General features: G+C 36.2%; 1 protein-coding gene across 5 annotated transcripts in view; it reads right to left on the bottom strand.

Moving 5' to 3' along the window:
- Window positions 1-22,757, bottom strand: part of Znf385d (zinc finger protein 385D) — a 975,601-nt gene that overhangs the window by 76,349 nt on the left and 876,495 nt on the right. For all 5 annotated transcript variants that reach the window (XM_074043826.1, XM_074043825.1, XM_074043823.1 and 2 more), the window contains one exon: window positions 6,311-6,473. In XM_074043826.1, coding sequence (XP_073899927.1) covers window positions 6,311-6,473 — 163 coding nt within the window. The remainder of the gene's footprint in view (window positions 1-6,310; window positions 6,474-22,757) is intronic.

Here is a 22,757-nt window from a genome sequence, read left to right as displayed (position 1 = left end):
TTGGCTTTTCCTTACAAACTTCAATCACCTTTATCACAAACTCAACATTGTCATGATTTAGCTTCTACCTAAATCGAAAAGAAAAGCTAGAGCTTGTATGTCTAGCTCTTTTTGACACCAGGGATGATGTAAACAGCTGGTTCAAGAGAATGGTGTACAGGAAAGAAATGAATCCAGATGTGTGAGCTTAGAAGAACTGACTTCCCCATGAGGCATTGTTTCCTAAGGTGTTTTTACTGGTCACCATTTTCCACTGGAGACCCTCTTTATCATGAGAAAGTTTCTTTATCTCTCTAAACCTCTGAACAAATTGTGTGACTTCCAATAAACACTTACAGCCAGTTATTAATCCAGAGCAGATGAATGTTCCTTTGTATTCATGGACCTTCCCAATAACAGAATAAAAAATATTTTACCCTTGGCACCTTTGAGTTTGATAAGTACATCTCTGGATTACAATTTTAAGTTTAAAAAAGAAAAAGACAGGAAAATGAGTACAAGATGACTGAGTCATGGAAGTAAAAAGTACAAATTTAAATTATAATTTAGTTTTGTCAGATGAATATATTTACAAACCACTGAGACTTGATTAAAGAGAGTCATGTAATAAAGCAAGGGAGAAATGCTCTCAGACTTTACCAGTTAGATGACAAAAGTAAATCCATATACTGAATAGGCTAGTTAACTTCTGACTGATAGTCACTGGAGGGTCATTAAAAATGTCAAGTGTTCTTTACCTGTGCAACCAGAGAATCTCAAAAAACAAAACAAAAAATACTTCCGTAAGGGTTATACTTGATGACCTTTCATTAGAACTTGCAACTCTGAAATGTGATGACCAATATTACAGAATCCTTGAATTAAGGAGAACCATTGTTATTTCATAGAACCACTAACCAAAAATATGACAGCCTAAAGCTTTGCTATGCCTCAGTTCAAGAACAAAACCACAGAACTGATTGCTCCAAGTTTTAAAACTGTTTACTTACTAACTTTAATATAAAAAGTACTCTGTTAAGAAAAATGTAAAGGATTAATCAAATATGTACTCCCAAAGTGCATGCCATCTAGCAATGGGAGAAGGTAAAGACACATAAAACTTACATTTCAAAAAGAACATTAGAAAATTGCTGGAAAAAAATGCAGTCTTATGGAACTTTAAAGACAGAAAGAAGAACAGAAAAGTGACTGACTTTAAACACAGAGGTTTAGATGAACAAGATGAGAAAAAATGTTGGAAAAAACAAATGTAATTCTGGTAGAGAATACTGCAGATGAGCAGTGCAAGAAAATTTTGTAAGGGTAGGTTGTGATCACCTTATGGCCATCATAGCTCATGATCTCATCCATGAGGTTAAACATAACCTCAGCATAAACCTTGGATTTGTGAATGGGTGTGTTATGGTGTCTACCCACTGCAGAGTATAAATGGACCATAGAGTGAACAACGTAGTTCCTGAGACATAAGCATGAAAGCAAAAGCAAACAGACCTGCACAGAGACTTAGGCATTTGGATGGGCAAGATGCAGACCCATGGGCCCAGATATGTATAATATGGGTCAAAATGGAATAGATGTTTTCTAAGAATGGGAGGAAAGTGTGTTCTAAGAACTATGTAGATGAGATAGATGGAGGAAGAAGAGGCAAAAACAACTATCGGCCTTCAAGTCTGTGAACAGTAGCACTAAAGACCAGGGAAGATAGGATAAAGAGAAAGCTGGTGACAACGGTCAAATTGAGGATGGAACCAATTATATTTGACAAACTGTCTACATGGGTGACCAATAGGCCATGGAAAAGCAGGCCTGGATTTAGGAAGACTAGCCTAGAGAATGTTCAGACATCCAAGCACAATGACAGTTGAAACCACAATGGAAGGTTGGATGATTACTCACCAAGATCTCCCTGGAGAGAAATTCTTCCCTGCCCCATTGTGATCAGACTTGGCAGTATGACTTTCCAACAAAAAGTGAGAGGAATGTTACATGTCACTTCCTCTAAAAATTAGGCCTAAGAACCCAGTGATTCATGACTTTCTTTTTCCCCATTGGCCATAGAACTGGCAAAGTACAGCCTGGCTCTGGGGTTAAATTTATGTGAAAAGAAAAAAAAAGTTGATAAGTTGTATGAGTGAAAAGCAATTAGCTGTTGCCAAAGCTTCTTGGATTTGAAGGTTGTTTATTTGGAGGAGACTAATCTGACTGATAAACCATGGGAAAGAATGAGATTTCTCAAAAATCCAAAGTAAAGAAAGATCATATGATGATATTATACAGAATTTAATCAGATAATTCTTAAGTTGTCATTTCATATAAGAAAGAACAAACAACTTAGTTATATTTGCCAACTTACTTTGAGTATAATTTCTTTTTTTTTTTTTTGAGTGTAATTTCTTTATGTCCTATTTCTTTTTTTCTTTGCTTTTTGGTTGCTTCAGACAGGGTCTTGCTGTGTAGCCCAGGCTGGTCTTGAACCTTGAACTCATGATCCTCCTGCCTCAGCCTTCTGCACACTGAGATTATAGGCATTTCCAAGTTCTTTATTTCTGACATCACTTTTGATGCATTAAAAAAAACTTGAAACCTTGGTAGATCAGACAGTTATTCTGGCTACTTTTGGAAATGCTTCTTTATGAAATATTCTGTAATGACTAGTAACCACTTTTACAAAGTATTTATTACTTTTGCCTGTAAATTTTTCTTCATGTAAGTTCAGCAACCTAACCCTTCTCACTGTATCAAAACAACTGAACTTGTGGTTTAATGTTAGAAGTTCTCTGCTTCCCACAGATAAACTAGGATTTCTATGAGCCACCGGTAGTTGGTCACTGAATACCTTGTGTTTACTGCTCTAGCATGCAACTAATATAGAGAAAATGAAGAAAAGTAAAAAAACAAAAACAAAATCATAAAGTTAGTGAATAGGCTGGGCACCTCTGTAATCCTAGCACTCAAGATACAGACAGGAATATTATGAGTTCAAGGCCAGTTCAGGCTGAATAGCAAGATCCTGTCTCAATAGGAAACAAATAAGCAAATAACAAGAAAGTTAGTGAGTAGGAGCTGACTCATAGGTCATTTGCACATATTTGTTACCCTAAGGCAGCAGCTAAGAGTATTATTTATATTAGTAAGCAATACATCATTAGAAATTTAAGAGGAAATGTCTATCAAAATTCTATTTTCATCAAGTAAGCCTGTAATTTTCTAGTTCAGGTTCATATCACTTCTTGCCCTTTTCACTGTTGTGGCCCCAATTCTTTCTAGGGGTTCTTGTCTCCCAAATACTGCATGCTCAGTACTTTCAAAGCAACTAGTTTATTTTTCCATACTACTGGAACATTTTTTCTTTTAATTGGATTAATTTTATTGAGATAATTTGGTGAAATCAGTAAAATGTGATTTGATGTGAATATCTTTTACACATGAGTAGGTTCATGAACCCCTTATCATACTTGTACATTAAAGAGAAGAATTATATTTTTTTATCAGTAACAAATGCAAGATCTTTGATTCTAGAGCCTTATCTCACTCTCTCCTCTGACAAGTATTTAATCATTTCAGAAATCTAGTGCAGAGAATCACTTTGTTTTCAGAGCTGTGCTAATCAGTACAGGGAAGCCGAGAGTAGGAAAAAGGACAAGTTATTATTTTAAGAAAACTCAATTTTTTTCAACCCATGTGCCTCAGGTTTGTATTGAAATGCTAATGGGAAGAGGCATTTTCTTGGGCTCCTTAGACAGTTCTCATAGAGACTTGTGTGGAAATTCAAGTTTAAAGACAGAATTTGGCTTAAAGCATGCAGTGAATGTGTTGGAATCCTCACTGCCTCATTCTCCATGACTATGTCTTCCAGCTGTTAGTCCCTGTGGGTTAGGAAAACAATGGCCTTCTTTATTTTGAGGTACTGGGGTTTGAACTTAGGGCCTAGCCTTGAGCCACTCCATCATCCCTTTTTTGTGTTGGATTTTTTCAAGATAGAGTTTTGCAAGCTATTTGCTTGGGCTGGCTTTGAGCTGCAATTCTCCTGATCTCTGCCTCCTGAGTAGCTAGGATTAGAGGTGTGAGCCACTGGCGCCCGGCAACAATGGCCTTCTTGGTGACCGCCATGTTCTTCCTTTGGCTTTACATAGTTGCAATAGCTTCACAGACTTTATTGTCACTTCTGGAATTTTCTCTAGTTCCAGATTGCAGTGTTGTTTCACTGTTTCAGCACACTTTTCACTTTTAAGTAAGTTCTGTCATATTTATTTTATGTAGATTGTTTCCCACAACCCATCTCAAAATTCGTTCCCATGCAAATTGTAAAAGGACAGAGACTTGATGACAGTCACCCTTTACGTTCTAGTTTGTAAGATAAAGGATAGAACTATGTGTTCACACCTCATTTCCATAAAAACAACACAGGTGAAGGACTTTCCTAACCCAGGCTAGCAGTTCTGTCCACCATACACATATATATATTTTTAAATGATGTACATATTTAATGTAACAAAGATTTTAGCATTTTAAGAAGAATCCAGGATAACCTAAGTAACCATTATTAATACAGTTGAGAAATACAAAAACTGGGGAGAAAGCAAAATGATACTTTAATTCTTTACATCAAACTCAGCTCTCTGTTCTCCATCCCTACTATCTTCCTTGCATTTAGAAAGCTATCTGCCTCTCTTAAACCTGTCTGTTGAAAGAAAAAGCAAATACAGAATTTCGATCATGAATTAGACCTAGAATTCCCCGTTCTTGAACAGCAGGACCCTCCCTTAACCCATTCCTTGGGTCAGGTGAGATCCAATGAGACAGACATTCATTTGTGTAAAAAAAAAAAAAAGAAAGCTATCTGCATTTCTCTATGGCAAGGATGGCTTTGAGGGTCACCATCTGTGCCTCAATATCTTGGAAAACAAATTATACTCACCAGTTCCATTATCACTCATCCCCCTACAGCCACAAAAACAAATCAATGAACCTTCAATTATCAGATAAAAGACAAGTGCTTTTCCTGTAACTTTTTCATCTAAATAATAAAATGGCATGATCCAGCTTTTTCTCTGGATGCCGAAGAAGTGAATAAGACAGGCACCCCCTACTCCTTTAGAAGGTGGTGGCATAAACTTGGATATATCACAGAACCAAAGGGGTGAAAGAAGATATGGTTACTCAATAAATATTTTATTCAAGAACAGCATATCAGGTCAGGTATTAGTATACAAAGATGACACATCCAGCTTCAGGGTGTACACATAGAAGTGGGGCATGATACGCCTACCAGTAAAACCTGGGTAAAGGACACACCATGTGCCATGGAATTCATATCCCTTTTAAAGTAACAGAAACAAGCATCACCCCAGATCCTTAGAGGAGCTTATATGTGTCCAATAGGTGTTACCAAGTATAATAAAGTTATTTTAATCTGTTCTATTTGTTCAATGTTTAGCATTCTATATTTTCATCCGTCATGGCCAAAAGATTCTCTTCTAATTAAGACATTATCATTACTGAGAATATTTTCCTCACCACTGCCATTAGTGCAGATTGGAAAGGAACCACCCTTACTAGGCCCTATAGAATGGTACATAATAGGTACATCCATGAATCACATGGGTCTTCTTTTTATGTAAAATCTGAGGAGCGGTGGTCTTCTATTTTAAAAACATCAACTTAGGAAAACCCATGGCTTTCCCAGACTGTGAGTAAGTTGGTTGTTTACAGGAGATATCCCAAGGGGCCATTCAGAGACCATTACTTCACTATGAAGACTCTGTTAAAAAGAATAATGGGTATCTATAACACTTACTTGGATATGCAGAGGGAAGGTTACTCAGCCATAATGAGCCCAGAATCACACAGCCACTACTTAAAACAATGCAATGCTTGGAATTTATGAGAATAAACTCTTGTCAGGAGCAATGCTGTTGTTGGGGCTTTCTCAAGTCATTTTGCATACTTTGCTGAGTACTCACAGTGAAATCAAATCTGACATGCAGTTATAAGCTAAGATGTTGTGTACAAGATGCTAATACACATTGAAAGGATTTCCTTTTCAAAAAGGGTTAGGGCTTCCAGTGAATGTATGACTGCTGTGTTCCTCTGAATAGCCATGGGACTATTTCAAAATGCAAAATGTGGAATATAACTAGGGATTGTCTTAGGGTACTGGAAAAATGAGAGTAAACAATTGCCATTATACAGAAAGATGGTTTCAAGCATGAATCAATGCAACAGGCACATAATTACACAGACATGGGGTTAGACGAAGGAGAAAACCCCCAAACAATGATCACAATGACAACAAAGATCATCGCTTAACCTGTTTTGTCAGAGCTGGTACTGATGGTATTGGTAGTGATGGAGGTGAAGGTAGTCTTTGCGCTGTCCTTGGCAGTTACAGATTTCTGCTTATTTTTCATGGCTTCCAGTGCTTTGAGCTTCTTGGCATGTTTCGTGCCTTTGTAGTGGGCCGCAGCCTGGCTCTACAAAGGAGAACAAAATGAACCGTGCAATCAGGCTCATTTCTAAACTGGTATTCTCTGTATTAGTGCAAATACAGACTCCCTTTCAATAACAGGTACCATTCAAGTTAATTCTGGCTGTGGCCAAGCAGTGGGGTTCTATTTAGAATGATGCTAGAAAGCAATGGGAATCAAGTTCAAAAACCTTAGGAAAAAGGGAGAAATACTCTGTTGCTTCTCTTAAGAGAAATGTAGCTGAATACTAATACATCGACAATGTTTCCCTTGAGGAGTAGGAAAAAAATTTAAGAATTTACACCTGCATTGCCTTTGTTCTGCCACCAAAGATGCTGGGCTCCCAAAGATTAAGAAGTGCCCTAGAAAACAGTAGCTCTTACCTTCTTGGCTCAGAAAAAATGAGTTTTCTCTTTCTACTATGTGTCTTATTAATAGTCCCCAACAGGTGTCTGCAAGAAAGGTTCACACATAACAAGGGGAGCGGATACCCTGGAGACTGAGATTGAAGCTTGAGAATTCAAAAGCAATTGCAAGGCTGAAGTCCAAACAGAGTTACACTGAAGCAGGACAATTTCCGGATACTTTCTTCCTCCTTGCTTTCTACCAAGGATAGCCCCAGAAGTTCAAGATGGTGCCACCCTTTCAACACATGGATCTTTCATGCCACCATTAATTGTCAACAGGCTCCAGAATGTTTTAACTACCTAACAGAGCCAGTGCAATTCTTTGATCTGTGTCTGCTGAGGGGTTATTCTAAGCAGTATATATATATATATATATATATATATATATATATATATATATCATATATGTATATTATATATATATTACATATGTACATATTATATATGTATATATATATTTACATATATATGTATGTTTCCCAAGTTTATGTTTTTTAACACTATTTTGTGGTGGTATAATAGAGATTTATTAATTGAGATATAAATTTATTTTCAAAGACATATGTATTTATCAATGTTTATTCAGTAGAAAAAAGCCTTTTTTGGCTGGGGGTGGGGGTGGGGTGAAGGTGGACAGGGAGCTTCTTAGATCTGAAGGTTTTTCAGACCAAAACTTTTAAAAGGGTCATTTCACAAAAAAGAAAACTCAGTGGAGGACTATATCTGTTAGAATACTTCCCATTGTTTATTTCAACTAAATATTTCATTTTGCTAAAAAGAAATGATAATTGCACTGCCCTTTTGGTTACAGTGACTGCAGGAGCTAGATTGCAGCAGAATAGTGTCTTTTAATAAACAAATATTTCACACCTTGCTTTTGCATCATTCTGACAGCATATCCTTAAAGGAGTAGGTACCCTTATTGAAAGAACACTGGACAAGGAAATTATATTAGAAACAGTTTGAACAGAGTGCTCATGCATTGGTTACACTTTTCCAACAACACAGAACAGCAGGACATAGTGTGAGCCCTATGTGAGATAGGAAGTCCATACATGCTATAGTTAATTGAGAAACCAGTGACAGATTGGAGTGGCTTCTATGTAAGGAAAACCACTTTGATGACAGATCTGTGTATCTTTTTTTCCCTGCCTACTCTCTTTTTTAATAAATCAAGTCCTCTGGTCATATCTTTTGAGAGCTCTAGGCTATGTTTAATGAAATTTACAAGCGAGTTGGTTAACTTCTCTAGGCAAAGCTGCAAAGGCTTCCTAAAAACAAAGTTCCTCTCTTCTCTCTGCCAGTACGCTCTCTCTCTCTCTCCTGGTGATAGAAGTCAATGTTTTATTTTACATATGAGCTAAAATATTAGGTCTCAATAAGTGTTATCTCCATTTTTGACATATACCTCCTTTAAAAGCTCCTAGTACACCTGCATTCTCAACCGTATATCAAATTCCAAGTGAAACTTTCTTTAACATGGCTTAGACCAGGTAAACATTCCTTTTTTGGGGTGTGTGTACTATGCAGCTCGGCTGGCCTCAAACTTTCAATTCTCCTTCCTTCCAAGTGCGAGAATTATAGTATGCACCATAACTCAGATGTGACTACTACAAGCTCAGATTATCACTGCTTTTGAATTTAAGAAACGTACTCCAAAAGAAGTACCACAACAAACAAAATGAGCAAACTACACAAAGAGACAAAACCTCTCTCTACACAGGTACAATTAGACCAGTGCTCTCCAACAATGAGAAATGGCTCAGAAGTCATGGGTAGAAGGGGGTGACAAAAATGACCAAATGCAGTGGGCTCCCAAGTGAAACATTAAATATCAAGACCGTGCACTTGCTAGGAAGGCACTCTTTGGTTTGATCCACACCTGCAGCCCTTTTTCTGTGCTCTTGTTTATGCCCCTGAGTAGTTGAGATGACAGGTACATATTGCTGAGCCTAGCTATTTCTTGATATGGGGTTTTGCAAGTTATTTGCCTGGGCTGGTCTCAAACCACAATCCTCCAAATCTCAGTCTTTCAGCAACTTAATGCTTGACTTAAAAAGTTCTTCCTCTTTTTTTTTTTTTTTTTTTTTTTGGTGGTACTAGGGATTGAATTCAGGGCTTCACCTTTGCTAGAGTAACAAGCACTCTGCCACTTGAGCCACACCTTCAGTCAAAACACCTAATACCGTGAAATATAAAAAAAAATGAGCCAAATGCACACTTTTACTCACTTGCTCACTAAATGATAGCTTTAAAACATTCCAAAATCATTTTAATTACAAATTATCTGATTTTTTAAAAAGAAAACTAAGGCTTCACCAGATTTCAAATAGTTATCAATGATGGAAAGGTTCAAAATGCTAAGGAGATACTAGGACATAAAGACTTTCAGGAAATGGAGTCTAATGGGATGATGTCTGCAGAGGGGAACATTGTGATTGTGAATGTGGTTGTGATTACGGTTGAGATTGTGAGGTGCATGTGTGCTGAAGTTGGGGTGGGCACACAGACCTTTCTAGATAGCTTACATATTCTTCACCACTGATTTTCTGCATAATGTTCACAGAACTTGGATCATTCTTAGTTTGCCCTAGTGTAAATTTTTCTAATCTATGTATTTTGACCCCGTAACTCATTGGTCTACCTCAATTCTGGTGTATTATGTAAGGTGTGTGCCTTGTGTGAGGGCAGAATACCCAGCTAGTGCTCCTTATCTTTAGGTCACTTGACTGGACTTGATAGATTTTCAGTCACATTTAATCTTTCTGTGACTATAGATAAAGATGAAGCCTAAGCAGGAATCCTGCTGAGAGATTTTTAAAAAGCAGCAGGGACATCTCTTTGGGCCTCCTCTGCTTCTCTTTTGGGCAGAGAAGTGCAGGCTCTCACACCATACACTGGTATAATATGCTCACTCTGAGGCTATTTCTGACTACTTATTAGTTAGTCTCTAAGTTATGTCATTCCCAGAAACCTGGGAACCATCAAGACACAAGTAAATGGCCAGTTTTTATAGGAATGATTTCAAGCTTACATAAGTAAGCATGCTAATTTTATACTGTTTCAGAATTCTGTATTTTAAAACATAAACAGAATCACAGTACACACAGAGTGAGCCAAATAGTCAAAACTGGGCTTGAACTGACTCTGACATAGTATGAGAGATGTGAGGGCGTTGTATAATGATGATCACTATACTAATCTTGAACTAGCACGTGATCACATGACACCATGAAATCTTACAAGTGTCATCCTGAAGGCAAGTGCTGACATTGTTAGGCATACACATTCCTGCAGAAGATGGTGATGCCCTTCTGCATATCATCACCACATCCTAGTTACCAGCAGCCAAAGAGCCTTCTCAATCTCCACATTTTATCTTCTGTATTTCAAGATGCCTTTTAGTTCAAATGTACCTAAGTTTGGATGTATAAAAAATTAATTCTTAAGTGGCTAACATTTGAGATGGGTTTGGCCATTCTGAAAGACACAAAAAAACATTTATTTTACTCATCCAAATAAGAGGCACCCTTATGAACTGCAAATATCCTGTGAAATTCAATGGAAGTTTAACATTCATTGAATGCCATTATCATCCTATCCTGTATGCCTTTGCTCTGTATCTCTTTCATAGAGTGTGGCTTAATATTTTTTGTGTTTTTTTAAAGTTAACTGGGAAAATTTTATAAGCATACATATTTTGTCACCATAATCAGTTAATTTTCATGAACACATGTGATTCCAAAAAGAATAAGGTGGTTTTTGTCAGTTTGTGATATCATGTAATTTTATTACATATTAAGTTTAGTGTCATTTAACTCCCATGTAAAGCACTGGTTTTCAAACTATGGTCCCAATATCAACAGCATTGACTTGGGAGATTGTTAATAATACAAATTCTCAGTGTCCATTTCAGATTTTCTGAATCAGGCTATGGGAGTGGGGTTCAGAAATGTGTGGTTTATAACCCATACAGGTGGTTCTGATATGTTCCAAAGTCTCAGATCTACTCACCCTAAGTATAAAAGTGGTTTCAGCAAAAATGGCCATATCTTGAGTAAGTAGCTATTGGGGCAGAAAGCAATACCTACAAGTATGGTGCTTTGATATGTTGAGGACTTTAATTAAAGCTGCTCAGAACCAAGGTCTCTCTTACCTTTTCCCAAACTCTTGTCTCTTGGCCCTTGTGTCCTCCCAAAGCACAGGGAGGGGCTTTCCCTGAGTTTCCTTTATCTGACTAAAGTCAGTTCCTATAATGGAATGCAGCTGCCACAAACCTGACGCCCTCTCTGGAATCCTCCCAACCACAGATGAAGTTTATCACAGGAGAGGAGAATAAAAGTGATGTCCACCTAACTCACAGGGGTTGGCTTATTCTATCACCTATTCCTCAGAGGGCTGCAACCCAAAAACTTCATCTGGAGAACCAGACAGTCTTTGTTGTCCTTGGATTTCCTCCTCTGTTCTCTCATGACCCATTACCAGTTTCTCTGAGACACTCCAAACTCCTGTTTCTTGCTGTAGCTTAGGAAGCTATCTGTACTTCAACCATTTGGCCTTTCCTGGAATTTCTTTGTGTGGAGGCAATATATATGCACATAATAAATTTGTATGCCTTTTTTTCCTGTCAGTCTGCCCACTGTGAGTTAATTTCACTGATTCAAACTATCAAAACCTCAGAATTAGAGAGAAGCCCCTTTATCTACTACATAGCCAGAGTCCAGGGTTTTAAAGAATAATGATTAATCAAAGGTTAAACCTTTATATGTCTAAATGTGGGCAGTGTTACTATCCAAGAAAAAATATCAACGGTTTCTTTTTTTCTTAAGAAAAAAAATCATAAAAACAACTAAAAACTTATATATATAATATATATGAGATTTATATATATGAGATATGAACTGAAAACAGCAAATTAATCTTGGAATCCTCCTTAAAATTCTAAAACCACACATAAATGATTGCTAAGTCCTTGTGATTTTCTCTTCCCTAGTTTTAGCCTTCCTATCCAAGGTAATTATTGTCTGAGCATGAACTCTAATACCATTACTTTGACCTCCACACTGAATACGTTGCTGTGATCTAATTTGTAGGGGCTAGAAGAAGCCTCCAGCTCTATCAGCAGCAGCACCAGTAGAAATAGCAAACATTAACCCATGTCACAACTTTTAACACTTTTCTGTAACAGAGAAATATCTACCCACTGTTTTGTTCTGGTTTTCTTCTTCTGTTTTGAGACAACGTATTGCTATGAACCCCAGCCGGGCCTGGAACGCATGATCTTCCTGCCTCAGCAGGAATGAGAGGTGTGAGTCGCCATACCCAGTTAATCTGTTGTTTTATTTGCAACAGATTGATTCAGTGTTAGCCATGCTTAGGTTCTTTACGTACTTTGCCCTTGTATTGATGGAAGTCATCGGACATCAGACAAACAAAAATCACTCTGGTAAGCCAAGAGACTGCTTTCTCTGCTACTTCATTTAACAAAATATTTAAAGTAGAATTTAAAGACAGAATAGTTCATTGTTCTAAATTACCCTTATGAATTAACAATTCTCTTATGCAACAGGGAAAAAGACATGATATAGATATTTTTAGTCCTTAATTATATGCCCCATATAGAATATTTAATAATTTATTCTATCTTGTGATCATATAATTAAATGATAAGTAACAGACTATATGAAGAATAAAGTGAAAGTTTACTTCCATTATGTCCTAGACTAAGAAGCATGATTCAATTAAGAGTACTTTTTGTGAGTAAGAGTGAAGCTTTAATTTAAATGAATTTCTGCCTTCTATGTTCTGCAGTACAGGAATGAATAGTAACAACCACAGGAACAGGAGGAAAAAAGAGATAATACCACAAGAATAGAGTGATTTTCATACATTACCTTGACCCAAAAGGGAAAAAGTCTAAATAAACATGAAGAAAAGAAAGAGACAGGTCTCATTTTCTCAGCCACAATAGGTAATTCTAACTAAGCAAACAGAACTTTGTCACTCAATACTTACATAGTCAGGGGAAATAGTCTAGGAAGGACTCACCTCTCTTTTCAACACTTCTCAAGTCATCTATAAACTCCATTATTCCTAAATGCTAAATATCTAATATTTTTAAGTATTTAATGTGAATCAGAAAGTAGAAGATGCCTAGCTAAATGAGAAATGCTAACTTGAGTTTTTTCCTGCTTTCTGTTGTGGAAGAAACTACTGCTGCCTCCTTCAACAATAGTGGAGCCTGGATTGGGGAGGAGGGGACAATATGGATTTTGGAAGCTGGCACATACGGTCAAATCCAATGATTCTGTTTAAATTTGCTCGGTTTTTTTGGAGGGTGGTAAGTCAGACTGAAAATGAGCTTTTACTGTAGTAATATTACTGCAAAACTTTCAAGCTTGTACAGAACTCAGACATATTAAAGAAACCAATTTGTCTATCAACCAGTGTACAAGATCCCTTCATAATGTTAAACAGTTAGGTTCAGTGTGTGATTATCACATATCATTTGAAAAGTGTGAGGAGGAATTAGAAATGGTGAATCTAATTATGCCCTTGAATCAAATTATGCTATTTGTCAATAGCAGAGACAAACTTTTATATCCTAGAATGACATGTATGCCCACTCTAACTATTCCCCGACTTTGTCCTCCAGTCAACTCTCTCCCAGAGAACTGCTTGCAGTGTAGAAAAATGAACAATGTTCCTCCTCTTTATTACTCTAAAGAAACATCACAAGAAGAAATAACTTTCAAGCCATTGTACAAATAGTTCCTTCTGCGGAGAGCACCTTTACTGCCAGGCTACATGTCACCTCCTCTACTCTTAGGTTTGTGTGCATTATATCACTCTGTCACTGGCATAGCAGAGCTAAACGTCTGCTTCTCTCGATAGAGCACAAATCCCACTCCAGAGAGAGGAAGACCTGACAGTGCCATCATTCTGTCCCCAGGATCTACTACATGTCTCTAAATAATTGCTATTAAATGCATGTTGAATTAATTTCACATTTTGACTCTCAGATGGAAATATGCATATGGTGTCTCAATGGATTTTGTGTGTGAACAGAGTTCAACTTAATTCTCAGCCATTTGTTGGCACTTTGCCCTATCTGCTGAACACACTTCAGGGGATTTTTTATGGCACTTAATGCAGGAAAAGCATCTGGCACAAACACAAACTATTATTTTTTCTCTGGGAGGAAGCTTATCATCAACCACAAATTGTGCTATTTATGGGAGCTCTGTATGCATGCGATGTAGCAAAGGAATAAAATGGAGAGTGTTTAAAATCTTTAATGATAACTAGCAGCTTTTTTAATCCAGCAAATGTAGTAAATAATTCTAATGATGACTGCATTTTAAGAGCTATCTGAAAGACCAAATTCTTTTAAACACATATAAAATTTCAATACTTGAGAAATGCTACGTTGTTAACATCACTTATAAACTTTCAAAATGGAATACTTTATATTCTAAAGAATACGTATAAATCATGACATCAATAACCCATTTTCTTCTCTAGTAATCCACATGAAATACATACCCTATGTTTGGTGCAGAGAAGCACTTGAAAAAAGAGTAAATTTCCCATTTCTTCATAAATTAAGAAATGCTTCCATGTATAGCTTTGTAGAATTCCTAATCTCTAATTAATAACTCTGAGAATTGTTGTAATTGTTCCTTTAATGATCCTGTCCCAAAGCTTACCCTCTAAAATGTGCAATTATTAATGAGATCCATTGGGTCCACAAAATAAAATGCTTTATATAAGTCAGATGTTTTGTCAGTATTAAATACTATAATGGTTGCCTGAAGTACTTTGGGTATACCTGGAAAGGTTAAAAGAGATCATCAAGAACCTGGATTCTTATTGGTAGGGTCCACCCATATTCAATTTTTCTAGTTGTTCATTTATTCACAGAGGATTCACTGAACAGTTATTGTGGGCCAGACATAATTGTAGTATGTGGTCTGGAGATTATAGATGAAGTCTAGGCTGCAGCTAAATTGGGGGATTAATCAGCAACAGATGGTAACTGAAGTCACTGAGAAATGCCATTGTAAGACAAATTAAGGATATTTTTCTGTTTAAATACTGAAGCGCAATCCTCGGTCAGCTGCAACATTGGAATGAATGAACTAAGACTCCAGCTGACAGTGTATGTGACAACCTATTTACAAAGTGAACTTCATCACTTAGCTTAAAAAAAGTCTTTTCTTAAGGTGCTTAAGATCTTCTCATTGCAACCACACAGTGAATCCTTTTCTTTCCACCCTCACAGCAAAGTAAGTTAACTAGAAAGAAAGAACATATTTCTCTTAACTATACATTACACACACACACACACACACACACACACACACACATCAGCTGGAGGCTAAGTTCTTAATGATAAATGATAAAAGTTCCATCACTAGAACAGCAGAATGAGCACTGACAAAGTCCAACTACAGAAAGAAATGATGACGCGTCCTCAAAACCTGGCAGTAAGGTTGTTATCCGAGCTAAAATCACATTGTATGGAATTAGGCTTTTATGGGAACGTTATAAGGAGCAGGTCAAAAGCAGGAAGGCAGGATAGGAGTACTAACCCAGGGCTGACTGAATGTAAAGAGAGCAATGTCTTAATGACTATTATTAACATGTCTGAAGAAGACTGCTAGTTGAATAGGTTTCACCCCGGCACCTACAAAAAGGAAATTTAAAGATTAACTGCATATAAAGTTCTTCCTCTTCCTCTGGTAAATATAGGAGAAAAATGTATAATTCCACCTGATCCTATTTTTAAATATGCCATCTGTTTCTCTCTCTCTGTCTTATAACCAAAGAAAAAACAGTCTATTCAGTAAATAATAATTTTAGAATTTTCTAAATAAAGCATTAGAAAAACTTGTAGAGATGAAAAAGCATGAAACCTTTCCTTACACATTGTAAGAGTAAAGGGATGATGCTCATAAAAAAAGATAGGTTAACAGAAGAAAAGTAAAAGGAATGCATTTAGTCAACATTTTCCATGATATGGGAGCCTTCAGAACAAATACTCAAAGACTCAGGGGAAACTCCATTTTTATACTTAAATTTTAAGACTGAATAATCATGCAGAAACATATTTGGACAAAAGTGTATGACCTAAGGATAACAGGCCAAGTAGGGAATACAGCAAGGCATATCTGTTCAGATTTTCTTTAGCCTCTCTCAGTAGCATTCATTCCACCCAGGTTTGGGATAGAATCCCTTCTGCAATGAAGGTTTTATGACCTACTGCTATTAGACAAGGTGAGGCAAGGGGCCTCTTTATGATCAACACTTATGCAGAAAGGGGGTGAATGGTGGAGTAATATTTTGAGACTTTATGGCTGTCCTTGGTGGCAAGGAGTTGTAGTTTCTATGACCCAATTCTGTTTCCTATGACCTTCCTTGGGGAAGAGGAATTCTAGGGTTTATGGTTTACCTTAGTGAGAAAGGGAAGCAGGAAAAACAAGGGTGGGAAAAACTCAGAAATCTCTTCAGAGTCTCTTTCCTTCAGTGGAAAACATTAAGTATGCACAGGTACCATATTCTGAAGCACCTTCTCTTGAACTCCATGAGCCCCAGTAATTATAGATTTTCAGCCACCTCAGGCTTCTGGATGTGAAGGAACAAACCAAAGACTACAAGTCAGTGAAAGCACTAAAACTAAGATTTTTCGCTTAGTTTTTTCCATATTTTTCAAATACTAATTTTCAATTTCTAAATTAATTTGTTAAAGTATATTAAATGCCATGGGGTGAGGACATCAAGACAGAGACCACATTTGATGTGTTTTTTCAATAGCATTCATGATTAGCACTGAAAAAGTAAAAGCAGCTTTCTCTAAACAAGAATTAGTAAAATTTTGACTTTGCAAATATAAGGAAATTCATAGAGTATCTGATTTCCTATGATATTATCTTAATCTCTTAGTTGCTTGAATTTACAAGTGTAAAATATATGTTAGCAAAATTAATAAACAACTGAACTTTCATGCCAAGTTGGGACATTCGAATCTTAATCACAAGAGTTTTCTAAGCGATACTTGTTAACATCATGGCTTCCACTGCGTAAACCAGCAGCGATTTTCCCCCTTGGGCACATATTAACAATTTACTTTTTGCAGACAAGTGCACAAATATGATTAGCTTTTGCAAATTGCTCTTTATTCTGTTACTGGTAAGTAATTTTTATATTATTACAATGTAAACAGATGCTATTTTCCACTACATATTCAGCTGTAATGAGCTAATTTAATGTGTTAAAACAACAAAAGAACTTCAAGAATGATTCAGTGATTCACGCTGCATGGAAGCTAAGAGAAAAATCAAGCATGAAGTTTGTAAATTTATTCCAAAATTTGGTTTCTACTAAAGAATTATAGGGCCCCCATTCTTTGACGTTTATTTATAGTTATGTGTTCACCTTTGCAGGGCTTGTTCTATAAACTCCTACTCAAAGGGCTTGACTGATGCCTTTGCTCTTTGCTCTCTCATTTCCTGAAACTTGAACTTATCAGTATTGCTCCTTTGGGAGGAAGACTAGATGTATTTATTTTTTATTTTTTTTACCTTTCACTTAAATAATTATGTATTCAATGAACTTTTCTGCCCTGAGACAGTCCAATATAGGTAGGTCTTGTAGAAGCAGAGCAAGGAAATACAATGGAGAAGATGTGGCCATGGAGACATGCTATGAACCTAAAGAATCCATGTACCTTGGAAGCCAAAAGAAATAAAAGCTTGTGGAAGGGGATGCTTATCTCTATTGACTGCTGGTTCCATGTCAGGTAAGAGGAGTGTACTGAAGTGTCCGTGAGATGTAGGGACATGTATATTGTTGGTGACTCTGATACAGGACAGGATGATGTATTGCTAATCCACTCTTTGGAAGAATGGTTTTGGGGAAGATCTGTAATAAATGAAGGATTGCAATGCTGGCTCTGAAGTTGCTAATTGCAGCAACTTCCAAAACCAACTTAATCCATTTTACGCTAACTTTCTGAACTGAGTACTATTATCTTATTTAGTTCTATTAGTATTGTTTACAAATTATATTATAAGTATCTAGAAACAGATCTATGTTTGATTTTATCATTTGGAGAGACCCAAAGTCAGTTACTATTTTTAATAATATCAATGAATTATTTGTGAATACTTTATATAAAACCCATGGCATAGAGAATCTTAAAATTCCAAGTAAAGAAAAATAAAAATAAAATATGATCTATGAATTATTCATAGAATATTAACCCCTTCAAACTTTAGGAAATTTTTCCCAGGAGGAGATGAATAAGTGGTATTCAATATCTATTTCTTGAATGATAATTAGACAGTCTTATATAAAAATTAGATGATGTAAATTATTTCATTTACTTACTACTACATCTTCAAAATTTCCCCATTTTACCAAGACTTCTTGGTTCACTTCCTCATGATGCTTGCCTGTGTTTCATAAAGGAGGTGTACCTTCATACCGTTAGCATCAGGCTAAGTACATGAAGACACAGTTCCCAAGAGTGCCCCCAACTTTATTCATATATTCAACATAAATAATCTCACCTCCAGCATGGAACTTCCCTTAGTCCTCAAATAGAAAGACTGTTGCAAAGTTATTATGAAGCTACACAATAGAATGATTTATCAGTTACCTCAAAATTAAATTGTTAGATAAAAACTAATTATCCGTAGAAATAGCATTAACTTTAGACTTTCCTCCATAGATTAGTATTTTAAGATTGACTCCCTTCTGGTCTCCAAAACCCACAATGTCTGTAATGGCCATTACTTGGTAAACCACCAAAACTACATGGAGCAGAAGTGCCTGACATCTAAAAGGTTCACTGCAGAAAGTATACAAAAGAGAAATGCATAAACTTCTAGCCTCTCTATGCCTCTAGATGGTCTACTTGTTACAGAAACTTAAGTGCTAACAGGACGAATACAAATCCCTTCCACAGATTTTTCAATTGAGTATCTTGATGATGGTAATGATGGTTTCCAAGTATTTGTCAACTAATGTATTCTAGGGATTTTTAAATAGACTTTATGGATTTCATAGCTTCTCTTAAAGTTATATTTTATCGTGCCTATTTCAAAGATGAGGAAACTAAGGTTCACAATGTTAAATATCTTGCCCAAGGAGTGAGAAACACAGGCAACATTTGAAAGCAGTTCTCCCTGTTTCCAAAGCACAATGTACCATGAAGAATTTTTCAAATATTCCTATCTTCCATGAAAATATTTATCAAAAGTGAAGAGTAGATCCAGAAAGGGAAGAGATTTATAAGAAAAAAAAGTAACTTTCTGGTAAACTTATATCTCAAATTCATCTTTTACCTAAGAAACTGAACAGAAAGTGTTTTACAATATTCAAATTAGTTCCTGGAACACAATATCAGGGGTATGTAGAAGTTCATTCCTCTTTTACCCTGGCACACAGCCAGACTACACTGCTCTTAAGCTTAGATGGCTTAAGAGCATCTAAAGCTTAGATGGCTTAGTGACTCTCCATGGAAGTAATCTGTAACACAGCCAGCCCCCACTCACTAAAATTTCTCAAGCATAGTTTTCCTGGCTCTTTCCCTTTGTGCTTGCTTGATGCAGACAAGCAGAGCAATCTTGGATGCTCACATAAATTATATTAAAATGACAATTTGAGCTGGATATGGTGGCATACTGCAGTCCCAGTATTCAGCAGGTTCAAGTGGGGGAACCATTTGAACCTAGGAGTTCCATACTTGCCTGGGAAAAATAGCTAGACTCCTCTAAAAATGTACAAGCACACAGACATATAGACAAAATCACAAGTTGGAAGGACCTGGATCCATGAATAACCACTAAGAAGAGATGTGCCAATGGAACATAAATACTTATTGTGGACATTTCAAGAAAAAAATTTACATATCAAGTTGATTATAGTCATTACACATCTTTTGATTGATTTGATTAGCAGTTGAGTTACATTAGACTAATACATCTACCTACTCTTATCCTCTCAACTTACATAAGCAAAGACTTCCTAGTCAAGGTAAAGAAGAGAGAGAGCATGAGCAGATGAGCCTAATTAAATCTATGAAATTTAATTTTAGTTAATTTTCCTCTAAATGAACCATCAAAGTGTTCTGAAGAATCTTTAAGTTCCATGGCTTTACGATAAAGAAGAATGCAACTTTCTTGTACTTCTCTGAGTATTTCTTTCAATAGGCTGGAATAACTAATACCTAGCAGAAGAGTTAGGTCCACAGATATGGACAGAGTCAAATTACTTGTCTACATAATCCTTACTGATTTTTAGTGGGTCAATATGGTTCACAGAACCAGTTTCTCAAATGCTTACCTGGAGCCAGAGGCAGATTACTACTGTAGGGTTTTTGTCCACATTGTATATAAGCCAGGTTATATCTCTTGCCACAGTGCAACAGGGTTTTCATTTGTGATATTCTATTTGACTTTGACAGAATAAATCAAATGACTCTGCTATTTCCTAAGGAAACCAGCAAATAATTAATGAAAACTCTTCAAGACCTTAATATCATGCATGTCAAACTTTTATTTCAGTAACCTTTCAAATCTAGTTTTCCTAAACTTCTTCAGTTTTCCTTGTTACCCTTCCCATAATACATTTAGAAAATATAAAAAATAATTTATTCATGTCTTTTTAAAAACAAATTATCCAGAGACACAAAGATGATCTTGTGATCATTGTTTCACTCTTACGTGAATTTTATCTATGGATCTTAAGTCCCTTTGGTAAACAATCACTCATTTTTTTTCTATCTTCAAGTGAAGATAAACATTGTCTTGAAATAGGTGTCCAAATACAAAAAAAGGTATACATCTTTATATAAATGTTAACATGACCCAGAATATCACAATTCCAGGTCTAGAAGCTAAGCATCAGCCAATAAGTCATATTTTAAGTAAAACAAAATGAAATGAGGTTTGTATTTAATGATCCTGAAGTTAAGTTTGTCTTTCCAGTAATGGACTGTATGATCTTGAGCAAGCAACTTATTCTCCAAACCTCAGTTTCTTCATTTGCAATAATGTGACAGGAAATATTATTTTTCATTTTTTGAGGCTAAAATTAGAGAAACAGAATCTCAGTGTCTTGAGCAAAGACAAATCTTAGTGAAAAGTCCTGGAGTCTCTATTCCAGTTATTTTGATTTACTTCATCTTTATCCTTTAGAACCCCTTTGTGGAAGGAATAGCTTTTTCTCAACTCAATTTCCAGACTTTCTCCTAGAGAAACCACAAGAATTTGCCCCAAAACAGCTCTAAGTTAAGCAAATGGGAAAAAAAATTACTAGTCTTATTAAGGTAAATACTTTTGTAAAAAGATGTTATGAGTGTTTTTATGATAACTTACAAGAGACCTTCACCATGATCAAGACAAATTTGCTTTGTGGATATTTCATTCTAAGCAAATTGAATATTCTGAGTCCTTTCTCCAAGATCTAAAGTTGTCTGTCCCTACTTCAGTTCACTTAAGGGAAAAGAGGATGAATGGTGATGACTGAGAGTCAGCTCTGAGAGAAGTGCAGAGGGAACAATTTGCTGGGGTGTTAGCAGACCAAGAGAACAGCTAAAAAGGAAATCAAGAAGAGATCAGGAAATAAGGATTTCTCATTTCCCAGTCAAAAGGACTAAGGAACAATTATTTGAACTGATAGATCACTCCATGGGAGAGGCAAATAAATTTGTGAACATGTGTACTTATATAACAAGTGATTTCCTTGCTGGCAAGAGGTTACATCTTTCCAACTTAGTACTACAGGCATAGCTTAGTTCATAAGAAATTTTGCAAAGAAATGATTCTTAACTCTATGTAAAACAAAATGAAGAGAGTAGCTCTAATATAAGCTAGGGGTGGAAGGAGGCAAGAAAATGGTTTTCAACTTCTTGGTCCTTCTCACATACACTAGTTGGTCCCTCTGCAGATGATCACTGAGGATCTCTTTAGAGATGCTTAGGACTTCAGGAGAAGAGATAGAGAAAATAGATCCCATCAGAGGTTCTTTTCAGACAAAATGTCCTAAGCTGCCATTAGTATATTTTAAAGAAACAGAGGCAAGCTATCTAGTTTTTCAGAAACGTTCGTTTTTTTCTTCTTGAGCATTCTAATTCTTGTTAAAGTTACGTGTAAAAACATGATTTAGGTACTTTTTAAAAATATGTACAAAATTTACATTTTTGTCAAAAAATAAACAATGCTTTTGTTGCTTCTGTTTTCTGAATTAACTGTTGACTTTCAACTTCCACTAATTCATTTTTTCCAGAATTCACATTCATGTCACATTTTCCTAGGCCTTTTATTTCATTCTTTTTTTTTTTTTTTCTTGTGGTAGCTGGGATTGAACTCAAGGCCTTCACATTGAGCCACTCCACCAGCCCTATTGTTGTGAGGGTTTTTCGAGATAGGGTCTTGTGGAAGTATCTGTCTGGGCTGATTTTGAACCTCGATCCTTCTTCCTCCTGAGTAGCTAGGATTACATGGGTGAGCCACTGGTGCCCAGTCTAGGTCTTTTCAAAATAGGAAACAAAACCAGTGTTTAAACTGCCAAAAGGTGTCTTGCCTTTTGTTGTGATTACAGTAAGGTGCTGTGTTTAATGAAGTGATGGATTTTTGTGGTTAGAAGATTGGACTGCCATCCTATCTCCACCACTTTCTGACATGGGGAAATTGTAAAAAAATTTTTCTAAATATCATGCTTTCCACTGACAAAGAAGAAGCAATTCATGTTTATTTGCTCATTCATTCTTGTATCAAATGTGATTAGAATCCATACCATTCATCCATTCTTGTGCCAAATAGTAGGGCTATAGTTTTAAAAACAAAAAAGGAGCAAACACAATCCCTACCCTTTG

The sequence above is a fragment of the Castor canadensis genome, chromosome 10, assembly GCF_047511655.1.
Source record: "Castor canadensis chromosome 10, mCasCan1.hap1v2, whole genome shotgun sequence".
Lineage (NCBI taxonomy): Eukaryota > Metazoa > Chordata > Mammalia > Rodentia > Castoridae > Castor > Castor canadensis.
This window is presented reverse-complemented; position numbering and strand designations above follow the sequence as displayed.